Consider the following 21,213-nt stretch of genomic DNA (forward strand, 5'->3'; position numbering starts at 1 on the left):
TTTCGCTGTTGCGCCTCTCGCTTTTCGCCGATCGTCTCTCAGCTCTGACAGTCCTGCGTTGTCACTCTTTTACATACACCGCAGTCTGCTCTTCTGGATAGTCCAATTCCTATACCTATCACTTAATTTCCCTCCCACGGCTCCTTGATATCAAGCAGCCCCCCTTGGGACCCCCTATAAACTCCCGAACCCCCTGGTCTATCCACAAAAAGAAAAACAACTCCCATCACGATGCGCACTTTCATCACCTTGGCTACCGCCCTCTTCGCCACGGCTGTCTCCGCGAACAGCAAGGCCAATGCCTTCAGCAACCCCGCCGGTGGCTATGTCTTCACCGTTGGCGAGGCCACTACCCTGGTGTGGAATGCCGACAGCGGCTCGACCGTGACTCTGCGCCTGCAGTACGGCGACGTCACCACCGCGAACTCCGGCGCCGTGATCGCCTGTAAGTATCCCCCAGATTTTGTCGCATATGGCCCCCTTTGCTTCGAACCCACGCGATAAAACGGTATCCGGACGCCCTGGTCCAACCGGTATACCTGCACATGGCATTGACTAACTCAACCCAGCCGGTATCGCCAATGACGGCAGCTACACCTGGCAGGTGCCGTCCGACCTAGCCTACGAGTCGGACTACACCATTGAGATCATCGACGACCAGGACACCAGCAACTACAACTTCCTGCCGCGCTTCACTGTCGCTGGCGCCACTGCCTCGGCCACGGCCACCACCGCCTCGTCGACCAGTATGTCCACGGCCACCACCGTCTCGTCCACCAGCACTAGCACCACCAGCGCGTCCACCTCGAGCACCCCGACCACCATGACCACCACGAGCAGCTCATCCAGCGCCAGCAGCTCCAGCACTGCCTCGACCACCAAGTCCACCTCTACCAGCGCCAGCACCAGCGCCTCCAGCACCGCGTCCGCGACCTCCGTGCCGAGCTCCAACTCCGGCATGGTCAACCGCGTGTCGGGCGGTATGCTGGCCGTTGTGGCCGGTGCCGCCATCCTGCTGTAAATTTATGTGTGATTTGGATATAATTGGGAAATACGAACCCATCAACGCCACCCCCACCCCCTCACCTGCTAAGCTGTTAGACACGCAGATGAGATGAGCGGGTTGATGGATGGAATGGAATATGTGGAGATGTTTGTTTGTCATGATTTGGAAATCCACTGTATCTATAGCCCGCCTGTCCCAGGTTAGTTCCGTTTTCTAATCTCATCGGTTCCTACCCGACTCAGCCGCACCCAACCCAACCTCTCCATGGCAGTGTACGACCATAGGCGACATTTATTTTGAGATGCAACGTATCTGGATAGCACTAGGCGTCAACTTGAAATGCGTATGAAACAACATCAAGCCCAACGCGAATCTCTTCCCAGGCATACTCATCACTGTCGAGAAAAGACGGCTGTCCCGATTCATCGTTCCATTCGCAAATACGGTCGACATCGCAGGGTCTCATAACTTCAGGGCAGGAGCCAAAATCGATGGTGTTTGCCCTTGTCCTCTCGTCCGCGAGCATGATGTTGCTTGTGCTGCCCAAGGCAAAGACCCGTGATCGGGGCGGAAACCTAGCAGGATAAGTCATTACCCTGGGTGCTTTCTATGGTTGAAGTTGAATCAGTAGTGCAACCAAGATAGGTGACACCGTTGGGATTGGGTGCCACATTAGGGGGACCGTAAATCCTAGCTACCTAGAGCATCCCCTCAGCAAACAAATTCTGTCGAGGCCTCCGGCTGGTTCGATCGCAACTACTCAACAGCGGCTATTTACTAAAGCAACTATTGGGCAGCGACGGGTATTTGGGATTACGCGGCGAGACTGGAGGGTTGGTCACATCTTCCTTTCAGTCTTCGTAGATCCTGTTCCTCCCTAGTACTTCCAGTTATTGGTCAAGAGTTGGCGGAGTCAGCATAGCTTCGATGCACTTGGCCGCGTTGGTCACTGATATACCAATTTTAATGGGAAAAATGACCTTTTTGTCAAGGCTGCTGTAACTTGCCGGGCTTCATGTTCCCGGAGCTTTCATGGGTCTCTAATTACTTCTTCACCATGAAAGATAAAAGATAGCCCCTTTGTAGTCACGCGAGTCTGATCTGTCCATCTTGAATTCAAGGCCCATTCGTAACTGGATGTAACTGTTTGGTTTGGGCCATGAATTTTGTGTTCACTCGCTTGTCTTGGTCATACCTCATAGAGGCGGTGGCGAGCATCTGAACATCGGAGCAATCTCTACGGCATGCAAGTCGACTAACTCCTACGGTGTACTCCGTTGATGACCACAGTGGGTCCTCGGAGATAAGGCATTCCTTCATACTTGCAGCACAATTTCCCTTGAGTCAAGAATTTCCATGGCAATTTGCCCGCCCCAAATGACCGCATCTTGCGTCTCGGGCCAATAGTATGTATGGATCCAGTAAGGGGCGTAAAAGAGCGTCACCATCTCTCCAAAGGGGTCATAGGGATGATGCTGCCCGATGATGGATGCTATGTCACCATACGTCAGACCTGGAGGTACAGTGTAAATGAGGATCAGCACCGATGTGGTGCTGGTGGAGACGCAACGGTCTGGCGTCGATAGTGTGCGGAGTATCCTGGTAGCGTACACTCAGAACACTAAGAATAGCGAACGGGGTTAGCGTGTGCGGCCTTGGTTGTCCGTGTGTTTTCCTTTTCTTTTCTTTTTCTTTTCTTTTCTCGGGCGAGTGTATCTTTAGTACGCCGTACTCCGCAAGGCTCCACTCGCGAAGGGCCGATGCTATCAGATCGCCGCATGAGTAGATGCTTCGAAGTCGTGAATGAGCGTACTCCGTCAGATGACGGAGTATTGACTTTGAGCTCGATGCGAACCATTAATAATGACTGGAGGCACGAGTCGGTAGGGGAGAGATGCCGGGCTCTGGTGTGATCTCTCAACCGCAGCTCCTCCCTTCGGGCCGTCCCAGCCAATTCAACTCTGCGTCTGTGACCTCGCCAGGAACTTCGGGGACATTCAGGAACGCGGAAAGTTCCTTGCTGCATTGCGTCTCTGGTGCGGATGCCTGACCTGCACGGAAGACTGCCGGACTCTGCCAGCGTGGAGTGTCAATGTCGATGCCCATGCCTGCCATTCGCTGTTTTGAAGTCATCATTGCCATCTTGACTGACCTCAGCCCCATGGGCAGTTACCATGGCGAGAACCCTTCGGGTACAAATGGCCTTTGGCCTTGGAGTCGATAGCGATGAGGAGCGGAACGTTGTTTCAAGATACTCGCTCTTCAATGGGAGTCAGACTGGCTCGGTCCCGATTCATCCACACCGCATCACCCCAGCCCTAAATCCAAGACTCCAGAGTCCTGGCCAGGGACCCTTACACATTCGCATCCATCCACATTCATCCAGTGCATCCAGCTTACCGTCATCAAGGGCATCACAGACTCGCCTCAAACCCCACATGCAAGGTTCGCTGAGAGTCGTTGACTGCACTGCCCTCGTGTCGGCACCGATCAGCAAGGGTCGCCCCGTACCATGCAACGGACCACCAAAATAGCCCACTGCCGCATAGGCCTTGACGAGTCCAGCGCCTGACAAGTTCGCAAAAGGGAAAAAGTAGCTGCCTGCGTGATGTGAGTTATCCACGCAGGGGGATTGATCGATGAAGTCGAAGTTCGGCCACTAAACAGCCTGCTCCGTTGTTCTGACTGGCTGCTGTCGGCCATGCCAATGGTTTCTGGGCCATCGGGGATCTTCCTGTGTGAGGGTGATCCTGCAGGCCTCGGATTGACGTGCTGCCCACTCCAGACCCAGAGCTTGCGATGACAGTTTGGTTCCAATCGCAATGAACCAATGCACCAATGCACCGATCGACCCGTCGGCGATGCAGAAAGATGAATGGATAAGACCATGTACAAGCCGAGGATCCGGGGATTTTCTATTTCCAATTGTATTGATTCTCGGTGGTCTATATAATAGCTCATCGGGACCCCAGGATCATCGCCCTTCTCTCGGCCAGCAGTGAGGGTTTCATTGTGTGCAGCATCCAACACAGCCAGCCTGCCCCAGTCTTGCTACTTTACAGTCACTGGCCAGCCACACACAGCCCATTATGCCCTCCAGCATCTACTTCGCCGTCTCGGCCGCCGCCCTCGCCGGCTTCGCACAGCTGGCGTCCGCGCAGACCAATATCACGGCGAGTGCCTGCGCCGCTGAATCCGCCTACTCAGACTGCAACGGCAACGTGGCCGACAAGTGGCGCTCATGCATCAATAATTGCAACGGCGATGGCAACTGCATCATCGACTGCGGGTGCACCGCACACCAGGAGTATATCAACTGCATGGCGCAATCGTGCTGGAACCAGGTTCGCTCCGCCTCCCTTTTCTTCAATTGCCGGCATTGGCATTAACCCTGCAATGTACTAAACGCGAGCTGTGTCATCTAGGTCTACTCCTGCCAATACCAGCTCTTCGTCCAGCAGTACTTCGCCGTGTGCCCGAACGCCGCCGAGCCAATCCCCTTCTGGCCGGCACCAGACAACGCCCCGAACCGCTGCTCATGCAGCCTGGGCAAAGTGCTATCGAGCACGCTAAGCGCGCGCAACGATCAGATCTCCTGTGTGCAGAACGTGACAGACCAGACGATGAATAATCTTCCCGACCTGTCGAATCTGGGCAATATCCCGGATATCGCGCGGACGGCGACGGACTGTGCGTGCTGCGGTGCCAGCGCGAGTATGTCTGCGTGCGTATCCCCTGCATCTCCCCTGCATCCCCCATTCAATTCAACCCAATTCCCACCCCAGGACGGACTACAAACCACCGTACCTGTCAATGTGAAAAGAAAGAAGGAATCGAACATCCAAAGTACAAGACTGACATGACAACCCTTGCAGTGCATGGGACGTGTGCCCTCACACAGTTCCCACCCTTGCAGGTGCCGATCTCTGGCCCATCTTCTTCCCCTCCAACCTCCCGAACCTGTACACCTCAATCCCAAATTGGGACTGGGACACCTGCGACGGCACCCTCGGCTCAACCGACTGTGCAAACATCGGCTTCTCCGACCCATCCAACAAGTTCTACAAGCCCGGCGACTTCCCGTCGAACGGGACGTCGACGCTGTACAATGTCGGAGGCACCGTGACGGCGCCGCCGAGCGGGACGGTGATTACTTGGTCGCAGGCTTCGGCGACGTACACGGTGACGGCGACGGGGTATGATAAGAAGGCGGTTGCGAGTCAGAGTGAGCATGAAGAGACGGCGACGGGGACGGGCGATGCGATTGTGACGCAGACTGCCAATGCGGCTGTTCAGGGTGGGGTTGGGCTTGGTGGAGTTGTTGGGTTGATGGTGGGTGGGCTGATGGCGTTGTGAGGGCATGAGATTGCTGTGGGAGTAGGTACAAAAGTGGTGTGGGGGTTAGAGATGCATGATTTATGATGAATGGGATGATGGGAGTCTTCTTTGCGGCTGACGAGTTATGTTTTTTGATGATCGAATTGGAACTCAAAAAGTCATCTATGAATGTACTTGTGGAATCATATAATATTGAAGATGTCACCCAGTATGGGTGAATTGGGACGTTGAGTCCTCAATTCAAACGATCATGATATAGAACAGGTAGAAAGGGAAGAAATAGCATAGCAAAGCTACCGCCCACTCCAAAGACAAAGCCCAAACTCCAGTGCGCCGGGTACCGCATCGAGATGCAATCATGACACCCACGAAGCATTCATTCAACTGAGACGAATTCCCTCGGGTATCCTCATGGGCTGGCCTGGCCAGACCAGACCAGACCAGACCAGACCAGGACAGGACAGGCAGGCCGAACCAGCCTGCCTCAAGCGGCCGTCCACGACGGAACAACCCTCTTCAAAAACTTCATGAACTTGAAGAAGCCCACCGCATACTCCACATTCCCACGAGGATCAACCACCTGCTCAGGGAACGCAATGCCCGCTCCAAACAGACCGGGAATAACGGGGCCACCCCCGCGCTCATGGAAGCAACCAGACGAATGATCAAACTCCATCGTCAACGGGGCCCCGCCCCTCGTCAGTTGCGGGAGCGGATCACGCGTGAAGCCAACTGCCTGGACGATATGCGAGCAGCTAGGCAAGTGAGCACGATACTGCGCCGCCTCGCGGGCCTCGCCGCCGCCGCAGTTGATTTTGGTGATAATCTCGCCAGCATCCGAGGTTGCCAGCTGATCGTCTTCCAGCTGGGTGCGCGCAAAGTCCGCCGCCGACCCCTTCAGCCCTGTGTTATCGCGCAGGATCCAGCCGTCCATGTACTCGGCGTAGCGGAGCGGGTGGCGCGTGAACCACTTCACGCGCAGATGCGGGTGCGAGGTGCGGGCGAGCGTGACCAGGTTGAGGAGGGCCAGGATGGCGCTGTGCGAGGCGCCGACGACGGCGACGGTCGAGGGGGTGGTCGGCGGGAGGATGGTTGCGAGCTCGGAGGGCTTGAGGACCGTGTCTAGGTCCAGACTAGTGATTGTCAAGCCAGGTACTGGGACGGGGATGTTGGTGGGGTGGGAGCCTGTGCAGAGGATGAGGCGTGCTGTTTGGATCTCGAGCTCGTCGGGCGAGCCGTGCTGCTTGATGCGGACGGTCCATTGGGATTCGCCGTTGGATGCCTGAGTACGGGCGATGGTGTCATTATTAGCCTTCCTGCGTGCGACACGCAGATGTATGGACCCAGTGGCCCTAGGGAGGGAGGCCTTCGGATCGGATCTGCGTGGGGTGCGTTGGGTGGGGTGTGTATTTACCTTCTCGCTGAGGGAGGCTGCTGTGACGAAGCCACGGCAGGCGTGGACCTGGTCCATCTTCATCAGCCCGTCCGTGAGCCCGCGGATCATGTCTGCGGCGTAGTGCAGGTGGCATGTCTTTTCCTGGTCCAGCTTGGCCATGGTGGAGAAGGCGTTGGGCGTGGGGGTGTTGTCGATCACCGTCTTGAAGGGCTGCACGGCCGTGGCATACGCCTGGAAGAGGGCCACTTTGGTATTGCTGGAGGTCGTCGGTCAGTTTCATGACGTCCGGGCCACCTCGCATGCTGCCTGTGGTCTGGCAGGTGGATGACAAACCTAGGAACCTCGCGGTATTTGCGATTCACGCGGCCAGCCTCGAAGCTGGGATCCACCCAGGTTATTGTGCCCAGCTGGCGCTCCAGGAGGTTGCCCACGACGGCCACACCGCCAGGGCCAGCGCCCACGACGACCGCAGCGCATTTCCTAGAGGCCATTTCTGCGAGAGAGGAGAGAGAGAGAGAGAGAGAGAGGAAGAGAGGAAGAGAGTAAACGAGGGGGAAAGGTGGCGAAGGTGGGAAAGCAGGTATGGGGTTATGAGAGAGGACTGGATTTAAGAAATGGAGAGCGAGGAAGTGCGAGTCAGAATGGATTCATTCGGGTATCTAAATAAGAACTGAAAGTCACTCTGGCGCAGACCGCAAGTCGTGCAACGCGGCCATGAGAGGGGTTTTCGAAAAAGGGGCGGGGCAATCAAAGACAAAAAAGCCAAGAACCGGCGGGACGAAGGAATGAACGGAATTGGAATGCGTCAGTCTCCGATCACCAATGGCACGTCCAGATAACGCAACCACCGTCCAGTCGGGACATCACCAGCGCGGGAGAGCCGAACTGGCCCAACCTTGGGAGGCGTGTTCCCCTCGGGTCCCCAATTTCTCAGTTGCCCGGTGTTCAGGTGCCCTCAGCACATTGTAGTAATCGTGACACATCGCGCAGGACTCTCGGTCGAAACAATGCGATAGACCGAACGATCGTGACTCAACCCGACGGCTGGGTATCACCCCTCAGCTGATCATGGGGCACGGAACCTGGCTGGCGGTGTGGTTTCGCCCGTGAGCGCCCTTAGCCGGCCGAGAGAGAGGGCGACGGGGCGACTGACGCGGTGAGCCCCACTGGCTGCTGCGCTTTGCTTCGGCTGGTCGGCTGCGTCGGTTCTGCCAGGCGGAAGGGAAAGGGTGTGTTCTGGTGTGGCCATCCATGGGGATGGCCAGTCCACGGCTCTTCAAGGAGGCATATTGGGGGAGTGCTGGACGAGCTGAGAGCTGCGTCAATGTGCCTGACAGGCTATTTTGGGGGGAAGAAAGAAGCAGAAAGCTGGTCGAGGAGGACGTTTGGTCTTATACTCGCTTTGGCGTCGATCCACAGGGCTTGGCGAAATTGCGTGATCGAGTGCGGCCTGGATGCCTCAGGACTCAACATGGCCTGAGGCGTCGCTCTTTTGATAGTTAACTACCTTCCAAGGCGAGGAGTTCTCGGTCCTTTGGAAAAGATACAGTTTGAAAGAGGCGACGGCCTGCTGGAAGTGACTTGCGGAATGCTGACGCCGAATGTACAACTTGCACCGAGCCATGGCTTCTGAGTGTATCATCATTACTATTCTCCTGTGGTTCATAAAAACATAGGACATATAAGAGAGGCATGTGCGGCGCTTGGGAACCAAACCGTGGGTAGGTGGCTATAAGAGTAAATTAAAAGCTGCAGTTTCTTCCATCTCTATGAACTCCCTCCTCAGATAGCCCAGAATACCGTCACAGAAGCACCGTAGACATGGTTCGACCACCCGGGGAATCGTGCACGAGCCCAGACAGCAATAGAGTCCCCCACTTCCATCTCGCGCACCACACGTCCATCCAAAGTGGCACGGCCACGACCCTTGCGGCTCTCAATGAGGGAGGCCTCGGGTGAGTCAGCTTCGATGTCGTCTTGGTAGTGCCAGATGATTTCGACATCTTGCCTCTCGTAGCAGCGACCGCCGTTGGACTGCAGCTTGTTGGCGTGTGGGAGTAGAAGGCGATCATCAGGACCAAAGTGCTTGGTGTATTCGCCCTTCTCGTCCTCCAGCAGTTCTTGCTCCTCACCATTCGCAAACATGTTTTTGGCGTGCGCGCCGCGGATCACTTCCGCGTCGAACCAGGTCCAGGACTCATGATACATATTTGGGCGCACTTGGCCGGGCCCTTGGTCATGAGATGAGAGACGGAAGACGATCTTGCGGCATACTTGGTGGCGAGAACGGTGAGGAAGTGAGCGTGGGTTGTCGGGCGACTGTTCGAGTTCCTAGAAGATATGTGGTGTCAAGACGTACGTCATTAAGTAAATCACATCACGATCACTAGGCATACCGTGCGATCATAGCAGAGAGGTACAGTCTTCACCAGGACCTGATCCCGGTCTTTCCTGATAATTCTGTGAGATTCATCGTCCGCGCTGGCCATGGTCGTCGTGGTGGACGGCCAGTACTCTGCCGCGTCGATGATTTCATCCACGATCTCGGTGGGCAGGGCGCCTATCCGCTGCAGCAGAAATCGAACTTTCAGAACGTCCCATACACTAGGGTGGTAGTCATAGCTCTGCCGAGATATGCTTGCAGGGTGGACAGCAGGCTCTGACACGTCTTCCAAATTGGCATCTTCGTTTATCTCGGGATTTGGGGCGGTGATTTCATGGCCGTTGTCATCCGTCAACCTTACATTCCATCGGCGCAAAACTCCCTGTACCATAGGGAGCATGATCACGATTGTAGAATTTTCATATACCCGCTTATTAGCAAAGAAGTGAGGGCTCGTCGAGAACCGAAAGGTACGGGGTAAGGGGAAGAATGGAAGCTTGGACACTCATGGCATGAGGTGGGCCAGTCAGCGGGTCCCCCACCAAGACTAGATCGACAGCGAGGGAGATCGAAGATTCACGAGAACTTCCACTTCAGTGATCGACCGCAACTCCAATTGACAAGTATTATTGGTATACTATGCATTCATCTCAAGACAACCTTTGAAAATCTAGTTCTCTGGGTCTACTAGTCATTCCTCAAAGAAAGGTGATGGTCTCAATTCTTATCGGTTATCTTATCTCCCCGCATTCCGGTGGAACGACTGTAAATCAGTCTCTCATACATGAGATATCAGCTGACCACACCTGGAGAATACAATTTGCCTTGGGCACTTTGGCGTCCAATACGAAACGTGGCACGACCTTAAAGCAGCTGAAGAGTTTGTGCTTCAGGTGTTCGAGAAATCAGCCGACACGGGGTATCCAAGGCGACCATATCTGGACAAATTTAAAAACGGCATAGATGGTTCGAATTGCATGAATGCTGACTTCTGCTACACACAAACATGTATTCGTCCTTTTCTTGATAAATTTCTCACCAATATACGAATTACATCTCTCACAATAATCAAGGTTGTTTGTTGAGGCATTTTCACACAAGGCCTTAGGCACAGTGGCGGGTCGAGGAGCTTTCATTGAATGTTCGTGCCACTCTGAAGCTTTGCTTTCAAGAATCGAGACGCGATTACATGCTCATCTCGAGTATATAGGAAGATTATAAGCATTGAGCTCATGCGTGAAGCTAAGCGCGGGATCCTCATCGAAGACGCACTGGAATTGCTTCCCGCTCAGAGGCCACAGCGACCTCAAGGGGCCATTTACAGATCGTTTCGATGTCTCCCGACTCCGGAAGCGTGCCCGGCGCCGTTTCCTTCCCAATCCAGTCAATGACAGTCCGAGAGTGGTTGGAGAGCATGGCGCGTTAGATTGGTAACGATTCGATTCACAGTGCTCTGTGCTCCGGGATCAGAAAGAGCCGGTAGAAGTCATCGACAGCGCGTGTGCCATCTTCCTGAGTCCCAGGAGCGGGCTGAAGAAGCAGCCGGGATCAAAGAGTCTTGTTCCACCAGCAGCTTGGAAGTCACTCAGGTCAGGGTATGTTGTTTGCAAGACGTCTCCCGAGTTCTTTTTGCGTGTAAAGAATCCATTCCTTGAGGGTGTCGTAAGTGACGGTCGGAAGGCTGGACAGTTTCTCTGCATCCGCGATCATGTCGATGAACCGGGCAACCCAGACGCTTCCCGAGCCAGACATTCATAAAGCGCTCCAATCATGCCATCCCAGTCCAGGTGGTTTGAGGTTGTGCTGGGCCCCTAGCAGTATGCCTTCCCGTGCATGCATGGGTGGAGACGGGGCCTTGGTAGTGGAACTTGGTAATAAACTTTGGTTTGCCCTTGCCATGGGGCGGAGACGCACTCTAAGTGCTTGGAGAACTGCTTGAGGGTTCTGGAATCGGCTGATTGATCGAGGTGGCCGGCCAACCAACCTCCGCCGGGGCCTCATTTCCCCGCAAATTGCTCCACTGGGCTTCGCCTTGAGGTTCAAACAACGATATCCATGCCTTGTAGTCATCCCACGCTGGCATAGGTAGAAAATGGAAGAAGATGTGAAAATCGTAGGAGGGGGTTGGTCTTGGACCTGTGGGGTTGAATGGAAACTTGTTCATGAGTCTGCCGCTGGCTCAGGTATTATGAAGATATAATCTCCCCCGACGTGTGTATGGGAAATCTGAAGAAAGGGGGCATGGGGAACGCATGAATACGGAATAATGTTGCACGTACGGTAGCTTCGAGTTGCGGGTAGAGATAAATCGTAGATTGATGATATCCGCATGATAATTTAGATGCCCTTCCCAACGCCCATAAGATACAAAATAAAGCACTTCTTTTGTTTTCAAACTATGGCTTCTGTCCACCAGCAGCCCGGTAGGCGGCAGCACGCTTGCTGCTCCGGTTCTTGGGCTTGCCCTTCGAGCCGCGGCTCTTCACCTTAACCTTCATCCTCGGGCCGCTGCCCTCGCTGGCGCGGTGGCCCTCGAACACAAACGAGTTGCCAGCAATGCCGCCCTTGCCTTCTGTCCTCACCTTAGCCGCACCGGCTCGGCCAAGCAGCTTGGTTGCACGGCCCTGAAGAGTCTTATGAGCCAAGTTGCCCGATCGTGCGTCCTTGCCGCCCGAGTCATCGCGCTTCTTCATGACCTTGCGGGCACGGGTCACGCGGATTTTGCGGGGAAGCAAAGGAGGGAACTTCTTCTCGTTGAGCAGAAGCGCCTGCTCGACACCGGTGCCCTCATAGAATTGGACGTAGGCAAAGCCCTTGCCGACGCGCGTAGAGCGGTCACGGATCACACGGACGAATTCAACGTTCTTCTTAGGAGTCTTCTTATCCTTGGTATCTCCGGTGTGGGCGTTGAAGGTCCGCCAAAGACCCTCCTCGATATCGGAGGGAGCGCGGACCTTCTTCTTCTTGCCATCATCGCCGTCTTCGGTTATCTCCTGGTCCACGAAGTCCAAATTACCCACGAAAACGCAGCGCTTGTTGTCGATCTCGGCAGGGTGAGCAACGCTGTCCACACGCAAGTGCCGGTCCAGGACCACAGTTCCATTCAGCGCAGCTGGAGCCTTACGAGCGGCCTGGATGGTGGTGTAGACGGCATAGGCATTGGTGCTAGTGGTGGTCTCGTCCAGAATCTCTCGGCGGGCAAAAGACGCACGCTTAGGGACGCCGCCACCGCTAGCGAATGGCACAGAGCGGAAGCGGATCGACTCAACCTTGTGCGGACCAGAAGATTCGGGCAAAGTCGAGCAGAAGGAAGCCAGGTGTCGGAGAAGAGTCTTCTTGCCCGACTTGGACTTGATAGCTTCGGTCGAGACGTTGCCCAAGAAGACTGTGCGGTTGGACTTCTCAACTTCGCTGGCCTTAGCACCGCCGGACATACTCTCGTGCACGGGCACCGGGTCCTTCTTGTCCTCCTCCTCGTCGCTGTCCTCGGATCCGGCGTCCTCCTTTTCCTCCTCCTCCTCCTCCTCCTCCTCCTCCTCCTCCTCAGATGCATCATTCTGGTCATCTTCCCCAGCGGGCTTCTGGCGCTTGGCGTGCTCGGCGTTGCGCTTTTCCTCGGCTCTCTTCTCTTCCTTGTCGATGCGGCGCATATATGAAGCCTCAAGGTCATCCTCCACGCCTCCTCTTTTCCGCTTACGGCTCTTGGAGTCGAGAGCCTGTTCTCCCTCAGCCTCTGGTTCATCTGAATCAGCGGAGCCCTCAGGGGCATCCTCCATAGCTTCATCCTCCGACTCGGCGTCGTCTTCCTCAGATGCGGCAACATCTTCGGTCTCTTTCGCTTGTTTCCTCGGTTTCAACGCGACATATTTCACAGCGGGGGTTGCCACAGGGCCAGCCTATTAAACATGCGGTCAGTTTTAATTCTTGATTCTGCAAGAAATATGGAAACATACACTCTTCTCGAACAGCGAAGACAAACCCGCGTCGAGCGATGCGGCACCGCTCAGGAAGGCAAGGCCGCCGGTCGTAGGCGCCTTGGTGTCCGACTTGGACTGCGATTTGGATTTCTTGCCCATGTTGAAGAATCTTGAGTCCTTGGAGAAATCTATTCCTTCAAGGCTTGTCCAATGAGTGGAGTCGAGTTGCTCTGGGGGAGACTACGCATACCTCTGAACTTTTTTTTCTTTGGGCTTATCGGTCTTGGCGCGGGAGCTGTTGCGCATCACATGATTTGTATTTCAGATCACTCAGTCGACAATATTGATACGGAAATTGGACTGGACAGAGGTACGCTAATAAAACCAGGTCAAAGATCAAATTAAGTAGAATACGTTAACTGACTTGTTCTTGTGAAGTCCCATCAGTGTCCGTCGGAGAGTTGCCAACTTCCCTATAAGCCGATGTTGTATATGGACGATGCCTTCGCTCCTACCGATCAATATTGGATCCTCCGAGTATATCTATTTACCCCTCCCGACAAGCCCCAATCAACTCCAGTCCAGGATATATTACTACTGTTCAATTTGCGCAGGAGGCCGTCTCCGGCGACGTCAGCCCCACGTGATCAGGGAGTTTTTGCAGGCGGTGAGCCTCGCCCTCGCCGGGACGCGGCAGAACCCCGTCACTCGCTTCTGTTGCTGCACCCCATCATAGCAGTCTTGTCGCTTTCTCTCCCCTTTCTGTGAGCCGTCGACTCGATTTGCCTGCCCATACTCCTCTCCGACCATTGCGACGACGTTACCCATCCTCATCTCGTGCGTCTTCATGCCGACCGCCCTCCCGCGACCCTCTACTGTGGTGTTGCCCACGTCCTAGCCGACCTCCCCTCTCCCTCCAGCACCGGCGCATCGGCAGTCCAACAGCTTCTGGCGATATCCCACACTGGTGAGACGCGTGGATATACACCTGGTCGATCGTCTGTGTGCCAGGAACGCGGTGGCAGCGAGAATCGTGCTCGGTCGCGAGCAGCTGTGCTCTTCACCAGCGTCGCTCCCGGCGCATTGTTGAAACGGTACGTCGCTCGCACGTCTACATTCATCTACAAGTGGCTTTTGGTCCTATTCTGGACTATACTAGTCATATGCTGTCTGGGAGGTTGTCTATCCATTTCTTGGGCCTGCGCAAGGTGCCGGTCTCCTCTGGCCGTGCCGTCGGCCGCCGACTCTGGGGCCGTTCCGGCGATGATCAATCTCCGCACCGCCTTCTGGAGGCGCTGACCTACCCTTTGCACCCACCCACCTACTTTTCCTCCACCACTCTTTTCTGAGCCATTTTGGCACATATACAATGGCAATTGAGCTAATCCATCCTATGTTTGGTCCAGACTCTCAAATAAACCCTTTTCAGGTGGCTCGGTGACCTTGCCGCCATACTACCTTCTCCCCACCGACAGCCACCACTCTGCCGAGAGCTACCTTCCGCACGCCACAACCTCCCTCCTACCATACCTCCTCTTCTCTCTATTATATCACACTCGCTGTAAACTCAGGCCTTCCATAGCTGCAGATGGAGGTGGCCGAGAGCAGAGAGCAGGCCTCCGTTGGTCCGATAACGGGGGCAGAGTCCACCATCACCAATGGCGAGCGGAATCCCTTCTTGGATGACCCTCTCATGGATGATGGCCGATCGAGCAGCTTGAGCGAGATCGATGATGTGTCCGACGACGAACCATCTGACTTCGAGGATTCGCCCAAGCCTGAGAAGCAGCTGGAAAACGACTCGGAGGCGGAAACAGAGCGCATCGAGGACTCCCCGCACAATATTCGGAAACATGATATTGTACTCAGTGCTGGTAGCGCTGGTCCAAGCCCGAGCAAACTGCACCAGTCCACGACCCTAGATGATGTCGACGATGACGACCAGGTGGTGGACGACTCGCCGAGCAAACCGCGACGGGCCTCCAACCAAGATGCAATTGATGATGAGAATGCCGATCTCGACGATGTGGAACTTCCCGATAGTATTGGGAAGAAGCGCAAGCGTGTTGAGACCGGCGACGAGACCGGAACCGAATTTGATGAAGATGAGCCGCTTAAGAAACGCCGGAGCTCCATCAAGAGCGACCTGAGTGACCCGATTGATGACGATACCCCTCTTTCACCGGAGCCAATGATGGATGAAGAGTCGGCCCCCATCATCGACGACGAGCTGCCTGCCGATGACCTTCCCGGGTCAGAACTCCCTGCTGTGCTATCCAAGGGTAAAAGGGGCAAAAAGGGTAAGCGGAGCAGAAGAAGAGCCCAATATGGAGACAAGGAGATCGAGACTGGCGGCGTGGAGGCTAGTATAGAGGACCTTGCTGATGACAATTTTGGCGAAGACGAGGAGCCCACGGAACGGGTCGATGAACCTGACGATGCCGAGACTGCTGCTAGAGTTGAAGAAGAGTGTAAGCGTTCTCTTGAATCGCCCTGCCAAACATAAGACTAACCCTATATCATAGCCGCGAAGAAGATGTCCGCCTTGGAATCACTGGCAACGCTGGAGAAAGAGTTCGCAACATTGCGTGACAAGTGAGAAACGTCGGACCCTTCCACATGCATTTCCAATTGCTCACAACCATGGCAGAATTTATGATGAACGGATCACGAAGCTCAATCGCGAGTTGGAAATGCTGACCGGACCAAATCCGACACATCCCGAGTACCTGCGTCAGATTGAATGTGTGCAACGTTACCGGGATGCCAAGATCAAATACGAGCATACCTTGTACCGTTACCGCATGAAGGCCTTGTTGAACAAGAGCTTGGCCGAGCGATCGCAGGGACATAGCACCTATTTCCAGCGTGTCCGAGACGTGCGCGAGCGTCATTCGAGTGCGATCAGCAAGCAATTTTATGCTATTCAGCATGACCGGTTCAAGACAGATGAGCTGAGCCCGCATCATATCGTCCCATTCCCAACCCGCCGCTCGCAACAGATCGCACATCAAACCGCCTACAATCATGAGGTCTCGATTATGGCTGGTGTTGCCAAGTACGTTGGCTTCCCAGCTGCGCCCACTTTGTTGGGGGCGCGCCCGTCCGAATTAGAAGAGGATCTGGAGAAGATGGGGGTAAGTCGATCAATTTTGTGAGCTCTGGACATTACTGACAGGTTCCTCTAGATCTCGATTGAAACACGGGTGTCGGCTCCAAGACATTCATCAGCAATGCCGCCTCGAGCTGCTGTGTCAGCTATGTCGTCGAACGTTTTCCGCACAGCCGCCGAGGAAGCGTTCCTGGAGCAAACGCCTTGGGCCAATCCACAGCATCCTATCCATCAACAACAGCCACAACACCAATTCTCTCAACAGCATCGGCCCCAGGCGTCCTCCTTCGCTACTCCAGCCGCACAGAAGCGGGTAGTCGACGTCAACGCACCTAATGGATCTGCGTCCACCATTCCCGAGAACATGTCGGCTGCCAATTCATCTACCAACAACACCCCCTACGGTACTGAGCAGGAGCCGCGACACCCCGCACAAGGACCTTTCCGCAATCCAGACTACGACCCCGAGCATAAATCTGGGTTTCGATCCCCCAGTTCTTCTCCATTAAATGTGCGAAAATCTCAACCACGCCCGAGCCATCCTATTGAGCGCCACTCTCCTGGTCCGGATGTTTCCGCCTCTCGCAACCCTCTCTTCTCTCCACCTCCTGCCCGGGCTGGCTTGTTCCAGCCATCCACCTCGAAGCCGGAATCTTCGCCCCCCTTGCCATCCAAACCGGTTGACGCGGTACATTACCGCCCCCATCAACCCGAGATCTCCACGGGATCTGGCCCAAGCCACATGCCTGCTCGGTAGACAAAGGGATTTTATCTCAAGTACCGATGTCATGACTGACTGGGCTGGCCTGTCGCTCATGGTGAAGGTCTGGAACCTAGACCTGGTATACATGATTGCTTGATATGATGTTGTGGTTTTCGCATCATCTTCTTTCCCCTTCCTCTAATGAAGATTCCCCTATTTCCGTTCTGCTATTGATGCGAAGGCAGATGTATTTTGATCAGCGTTCTGAGCTAGAAAGAGAGAGGAAGCATGGTGTGTTGATGTGCATGGAGGTGTCCGTTGGAATAATTGCTTCGGTCTCGAAGCCCACACTATATACGGGGAGGAGCTCGGTGTTTATCACTTACGAGGCCTGGATCCGGGCGATGACTGCATGGAATGGAAATGGGCCTTTATCTTTCTATCATATGAGGTGTTTGTACGGGCTACGGAATTCAACTTTGCCTTCATCTTTCAGTCTCTTTCTTCAGTTTCGACTTAGCCAGGGGCGGAACGTGTTGCATCGCAGTCGAGTATTTCCTCTAATATGCCCGCATCGACCACATTAGATCGAGGAACATATGAGGAAAGTCCCCCACGAACGTCCTCGTCGGTTTTCTCTTTGGCTCCCTACTTTCGCTTCGGTTTGGTAATCTTTTTTGCCTCCGGCATAAGCGGCACTCTTTTTGACGGCGCATACGTTTTTCTTAGCAGGCGTTGTAGAAATCATGTTGGAGGCAATGAAATTGATGAGTGATTCAAGATAGAGATGAGAGATGTAAGATAAGCTTTGAACTAAGCATAGTCTTCTGAGAAGAGAAAATGTACATGACTAGTTGTACTTGTAGATTCCCTCTAAGAGTCAACATACAAATCAAGGAACTTGACCTAGCACATATGAGCTGAGATCGAAACAGCCTAGGCGAAACCCAGGAGGAAAAGGTAGATCGACAATTGGACCATACCAAACTCCAAAAGAATCTTGTTTAAAGTCCCCTAAGAACCGAGTGTTCAGCCTCGACGGAAAGTGGCGGGAAGGGCGAGTACAAAGAAGATTTCTAGCCTGATACCATCACAGTGGTTAGAAACGCGGGGGAAGCCATGAGCGTTGTCAACATGAACGATAAACTTAGGTCATGGGACATCTGACCAAACATCGATTTCCCCCATATGTTAGCGTAAAAGTCAACTGAAGTGCGCTGACCTGAAGGAGGTGAACGGTCTATGCACGAAGGCCAAACGATTCGATCCGTTGAAGTCTATATGAGGTCAGAATAGAGAGATGTAGTCGACAATGAAAGCAAAGGAAAGGAAACGACAGAAACTGTATCCAATGTCGATTCTGATTGATCCAATTATTCAGTGGATGATATACGAGAGGGTGTATGGAATATGGTATTTAGAAGGAAAACAGGACAAGACACGAAAGGAAGCAAATCCTAGCAAGTCAATAGGTATCCATCCCCCATGCTGCTTTCCTCGACAGTAATAGAAAACCTGGATGATTCACATTGATATGACAGGGGCTTGCACCTCTGCCTGGGGAGCAGCTGGTGCAGGCTCTGCGGCACCATTAGTGACCGTCTCAACCGGCGTGGGAAGCGCTTGCGGACGCCATTTGGCTAGAATTTTGCCTGCTGCGGGGCGAGATTCCTCGTCTGGGAAGGGCTTGTCAGTAACCGGTGCCGCGCAGGTAAAGCAAGTGGTGGATCAACTTACAAGTTTGGTAAACGTCCTCGAGTGTGTTAAGGCACATTTCCCGAGCTGGGGGCCGGAACATGATCAAGTACCTGAAAGGTCGTATTAGACATAGGTAAATCCAAAAGGAGGAACGAAAGGAGATACTCACATCAAAGCTTGCACGCAGAGATTCACACGTTCCGGATCTTTGGCCAGGCTGGCCACCCGCCGAGTGATGGGGATGGTGACTTCTGGGATCTCGCTGAGGAACCGCACAAGTACCTTAATATCACGGGAGTCAAGGTACGGCAGGAAGCCATCTAGGAGTCGAAGAGCCCAGGTATCATAATAAAGCGCGACAGTGGGTTCCTCGTCCCCTTGATCGTCACGCTCCGAAGCAGCCTCTTTCATCCGAACCCGGTCATTGTACCACTCCTCATTAAGCCAGATGATACCGATGTTGAGCCGGGCTCGGAAATCCTCCAAAATATATCGATACAGTGTCTCGCGGATGGAGTCTGAAATGGTTGTTTGCCTTCGAGAGAGAGTCGACTCCCCCTTGCCCTTATCACCAGACTCCAGGCCAGCTGGCGAGCGAGTGGCCAACCGAGTGAGGAGAACAACCCATGCATCTCGATCGAAAGTGCTTCCAGCTAGCCGGGAGAAGCCAAGTTGTTGCTGGCTCTTGCTCTGAGCTGGCGATGGGGTTGAGTCTGCGGCATCAATCATGCCGAACACCCGCGCAACAGCACTACGACCGACATCACCCGCTTCCTCCTCAGTAAGTGGGGGTGGCTGTGGCAGAACGAAGGGGCCCAGGGACACTAAATCGTGTTGCAGGTCCGCTACTTCCGCTGCGACAGTAGTGGCCTCCTCCGATATATTCTCCCCCACGTCCATGGGGTCGTAGTCCGGCTCGTAATCATCATCCTCATCAGCCGCAGCCGCCGCCGCAGCCAGTTGTTGTTGTCGCTTTAAGTTTTGTTCCTTGGTTATAGTTTGATATCGGTTTCGAATGGCCTAAGGGCAAGTTAACTATTGTCCGTTCGGCCTCTTGGAGGAGCGTACTTACATCAACGGCTTGTGTGAGCATTGACTGGTTTACTTGGGATAGGAGTGGAACTGTAATCTTCACTACTAAGTCGGGAGGAAGCTGTTTGACGTCGAAGGAGGAAAGGCCGACATCTTGGGTCAGGGTGAAAAGCTGGTTGAAGCTGGTCGGGCCTGGGGGTAGATGAGGGATATTGAGCAGCGGAGGAGTCAGAGCATCGAGACGAGCCCGCTTGGCGTTATCCAGGCCATCTGTCGGCTCGAGGGGCAATCCACGTTTGCGCGATGCATCATCCGTGACCTCAAGCCGGGACTGCATCAAGCGCTCGATATACATTTGCATCTTCCCAACCAGCGGGTGGCTCGGGTTCCTGAGACAGGTTTATTAGCCTTGATTTTGGGGGCTATAGATAGAGGAGCTGGGATATCGCCGTACTTCTTCATCACGTTGACCAACAAGGCCCGCGCTGTACGTTCCATGGACTTAACGCTGACAAGAACGGCAGGTGTGAACGGTGGGAGGACATGTTTGGCGGGATAGAATTCCAGAACTGTAAGGATTATTTTATTCGCAATCGACTGGCGCGTACGGATCAAAGGCGCAAGGCAGTTCAGAGTCGCATTGACAATGAGGGGATCACTAGTAGGGCATCAGCTGAGAAGTATTAAAAATCTCTCTCCGTTTTCAAACCTTGTCTCTTCTTGAAATACACCGAGCAGCCGGTCAAGCAGACCCGATGACTCGGCCTCCAGGTGTGGAATGGCAAGCAGGGCGTGGGTTCGGGGCACAACGGCCAATGATGTCTCGTTCTGGTCCGGTCGCTGATGAAGTTGAGTATCTAGATCCTGAGGAGGGATTGGGCTTGCAAAACATACTCTAGGGTCCGCAATCAAACCAGGCGTCTGGACCTGGACCACGCGTTGTAGAAACTTGATGCAGCAGATCTTGACCGGACACGGGAAAGAATCCATTTTCCGAAGGATATCTTGTTTGATGGCGTTCATTGTCTCCCATGTCTTGTTGTCCTCCGGGTGATTCACACTAGCCCCAGCCGCGTGTTAGTCCGTGTAGTCCACCCGCTCTTCAAACGGGATTCTATTTGGAAAACTATTGCAAAACATACATGTGACGAAAGATGAGAGGGTACAGACTGGCTGATGTCTGCACCAAGCTCGACAGGACTGCCGTGTCCGTCTCAGGTAGCCCCAGGATTTCTTGAATTGTCTGCAACACGCCCGGCGCGAGCTGCTGCTTTTGTGCTGTAGGTAGCATTGGGCTGGCAAATGTCTCTGCTAAGAAGTCTGCACCCCATCTTCGCAACTCGAGCCTCGCGTTGGCTCCGACGATGGGGAGGATGCCGCTTACGATCCGCGGGTAGAGTGCGGCATCGCCGAGGACAAGGTTGCGAGCAGCGTTCAGCTGGGCGACCTGGTCGACGACCTGGTCGGTCGATTGAGCCATCGCGGCTCAAAAGAAGGGAAGGGAAGGGTATGCGATGGGCGCTAGTCGGGGGTAGTCGAGGCGAGTCTGCGGGCGCGATGAGATGGAGCGTGAGGTGTTCCCTACCCGGACCGAAGCGCGAATGAAGCTGCGTACCAGGTGAACAGGA

At 54.3% G+C, this 21,213-nt stretch overlaps 9 protein-coding genes across 9 annotated transcripts; 3 read left to right on the top strand and 6 right to left on the bottom strand.

The window, feature by feature from the left end:
- Window positions 1-231: 231 nt before the first annotated feature.
- Window positions 232-1,021, top strand: N7482_005363 (GPI anchored serine-threonine rich family protein; the record flags this gene model as incomplete). Its single annotated transcript, XM_056687488.1, has 2 exons — window positions 232-445; window positions 570-1,021. The coding sequence occupies 2 exons, from the start codon at window positions 232-234 to the stop codon at window positions 1,019-1,021; spliced, it is 666 nt and encodes a 221-aa protein (XP_056543043.1).
- A 1,902-nt stretch (window positions 1,022-2,923) lies between these two features.
- On the bottom strand, window positions 2,924-3,148 carry N7482_005364 (uncharacterized protein; the record flags this gene model as incomplete). Its single annotated transcript, XM_056687489.1, has 1 exon — window positions 2,924-3,148. The coding sequence occupies one exon, from the start codon at window positions 3,146-3,148 to the stop codon at window positions 2,924-2,926; it is 225 nt and encodes a 74-aa protein (XP_056543044.1).
- A 947-nt stretch (window positions 3,149-4,095) lies between these two features.
- Window positions 4,096-5,362, top strand: N7482_005365 (uncharacterized protein; the record flags this gene model as incomplete). Its single annotated transcript, XM_056687490.1, has 3 exons — window positions 4,096-4,350; window positions 4,432-4,730; window positions 4,882-5,362. The coding sequence occupies 3 exons, from the start codon at window positions 4,096-4,098 to the stop codon at window positions 5,360-5,362; spliced, it is 1,035 nt and encodes a 344-aa protein (XP_056543045.1).
- Window positions 5,363-5,828: 466 nt separating this feature from the next.
- Window positions 5,829-7,231, bottom strand: N7482_005366 (uncharacterized protein; the record flags this gene model as incomplete). The annotated part of the gene is made up of 2 exons (XM_056687491.1): window positions 5,829-6,996; window positions 7,074-7,231. 2 exons carry the CDS (start codon window positions 7,229-7,231, stop codon window positions 5,829-5,831), a joined length of 1,326 nt encoding a protein of 441 aa, XP_056543046.1.
- Window positions 7,232-8,522: 1,291 nt separating this feature from the next.
- On the bottom strand, window positions 8,523-9,523 carry N7482_005367 (uncharacterized protein; the record flags this gene model as incomplete). The annotated part of the gene is made up of 2 exons (XM_056687492.1): window positions 8,523-9,071; window positions 9,137-9,523. The coding sequence occupies 2 exons, from the start codon at window positions 9,521-9,523 to the stop codon at window positions 8,523-8,525; spliced, it is 936 nt and encodes a 311-aa protein (XP_056543047.1).
- Window positions 9,524-11,519: 1,996 nt separating this feature from the next.
- On the bottom strand, window positions 11,520-13,199 carry nop12 (rRNA-processing protein NOP12; the record flags this gene model as incomplete). Its single annotated transcript, XM_056687493.1, has 2 exons — window positions 11,520-13,019; window positions 13,077-13,199. The coding sequence occupies 2 exons, from the start codon at window positions 13,197-13,199 to the stop codon at window positions 11,520-11,522; spliced, it is 1,623 nt and encodes a 540-aa protein (XP_056543048.1).
- A 474-nt stretch (window positions 13,200-13,673) lies between these two features.
- On the bottom strand, window positions 13,674-13,889 carry N7482_005369 (uncharacterized protein; the record flags this gene model as incomplete). The annotated part of the gene is made up of 1 exon (XM_056687494.1): window positions 13,674-13,889. One exon carries the CDS (start codon window positions 13,887-13,889, stop codon window positions 13,674-13,676), a length of 216 nt encoding a protein of 71 aa, XP_056543049.1.
- Window positions 13,890-14,628: 739 nt separating this feature from the next.
- On the top strand, window positions 14,629-16,909 carry N7482_005370 (uncharacterized protein; the record flags this gene model as incomplete). The annotated part of the gene is made up of 4 exons (XM_056687495.1): window positions 14,629-15,511; window positions 15,566-15,635; window positions 15,691-16,177; window positions 16,229-16,909. The coding sequence occupies 4 exons, from the start codon at window positions 14,629-14,631 to the stop codon at window positions 16,907-16,909; spliced, it is 2,121 nt and encodes a 706-aa protein (XP_056543050.1).
- Window positions 16,910-18,379: 1,470 nt separating this feature from the next.
- N7482_005371 (RNA-processing protein PTA1) lies at window positions 18,380-21,065 on the bottom strand (the record flags this gene model as incomplete). Its single annotated transcript, XM_056687496.1, has 8 exons — window positions 18,380-18,531; window positions 18,593-18,663; window positions 18,723-19,573; window positions 19,626-19,974; window positions 20,040-20,243; window positions 20,295-20,425; window positions 20,480-20,645; window positions 20,728-21,065. 8 exons carry the CDS (start codon window positions 21,063-21,065, stop codon window positions 18,380-18,382), a joined length of 2,262 nt encoding a protein of 753 aa, XP_056543051.1.
- Between the last annotated feature and the right edge of the window lie 148 nt (window positions 21,066-21,213).

The sequence above is a fragment of the Penicillium canariense genome (assembly GCF_028826845.1).
Source record: "Penicillium canariense strain IBT 26290 chromosome Unknown utg000003l_segment0_segment0, whole genome shotgun sequence".
NCBI classification, from domain to species: Eukaryota; Fungi; Ascomycota; class Eurotiomycetes; order Eurotiales; family Aspergillaceae; genus Penicillium; species Penicillium canariense.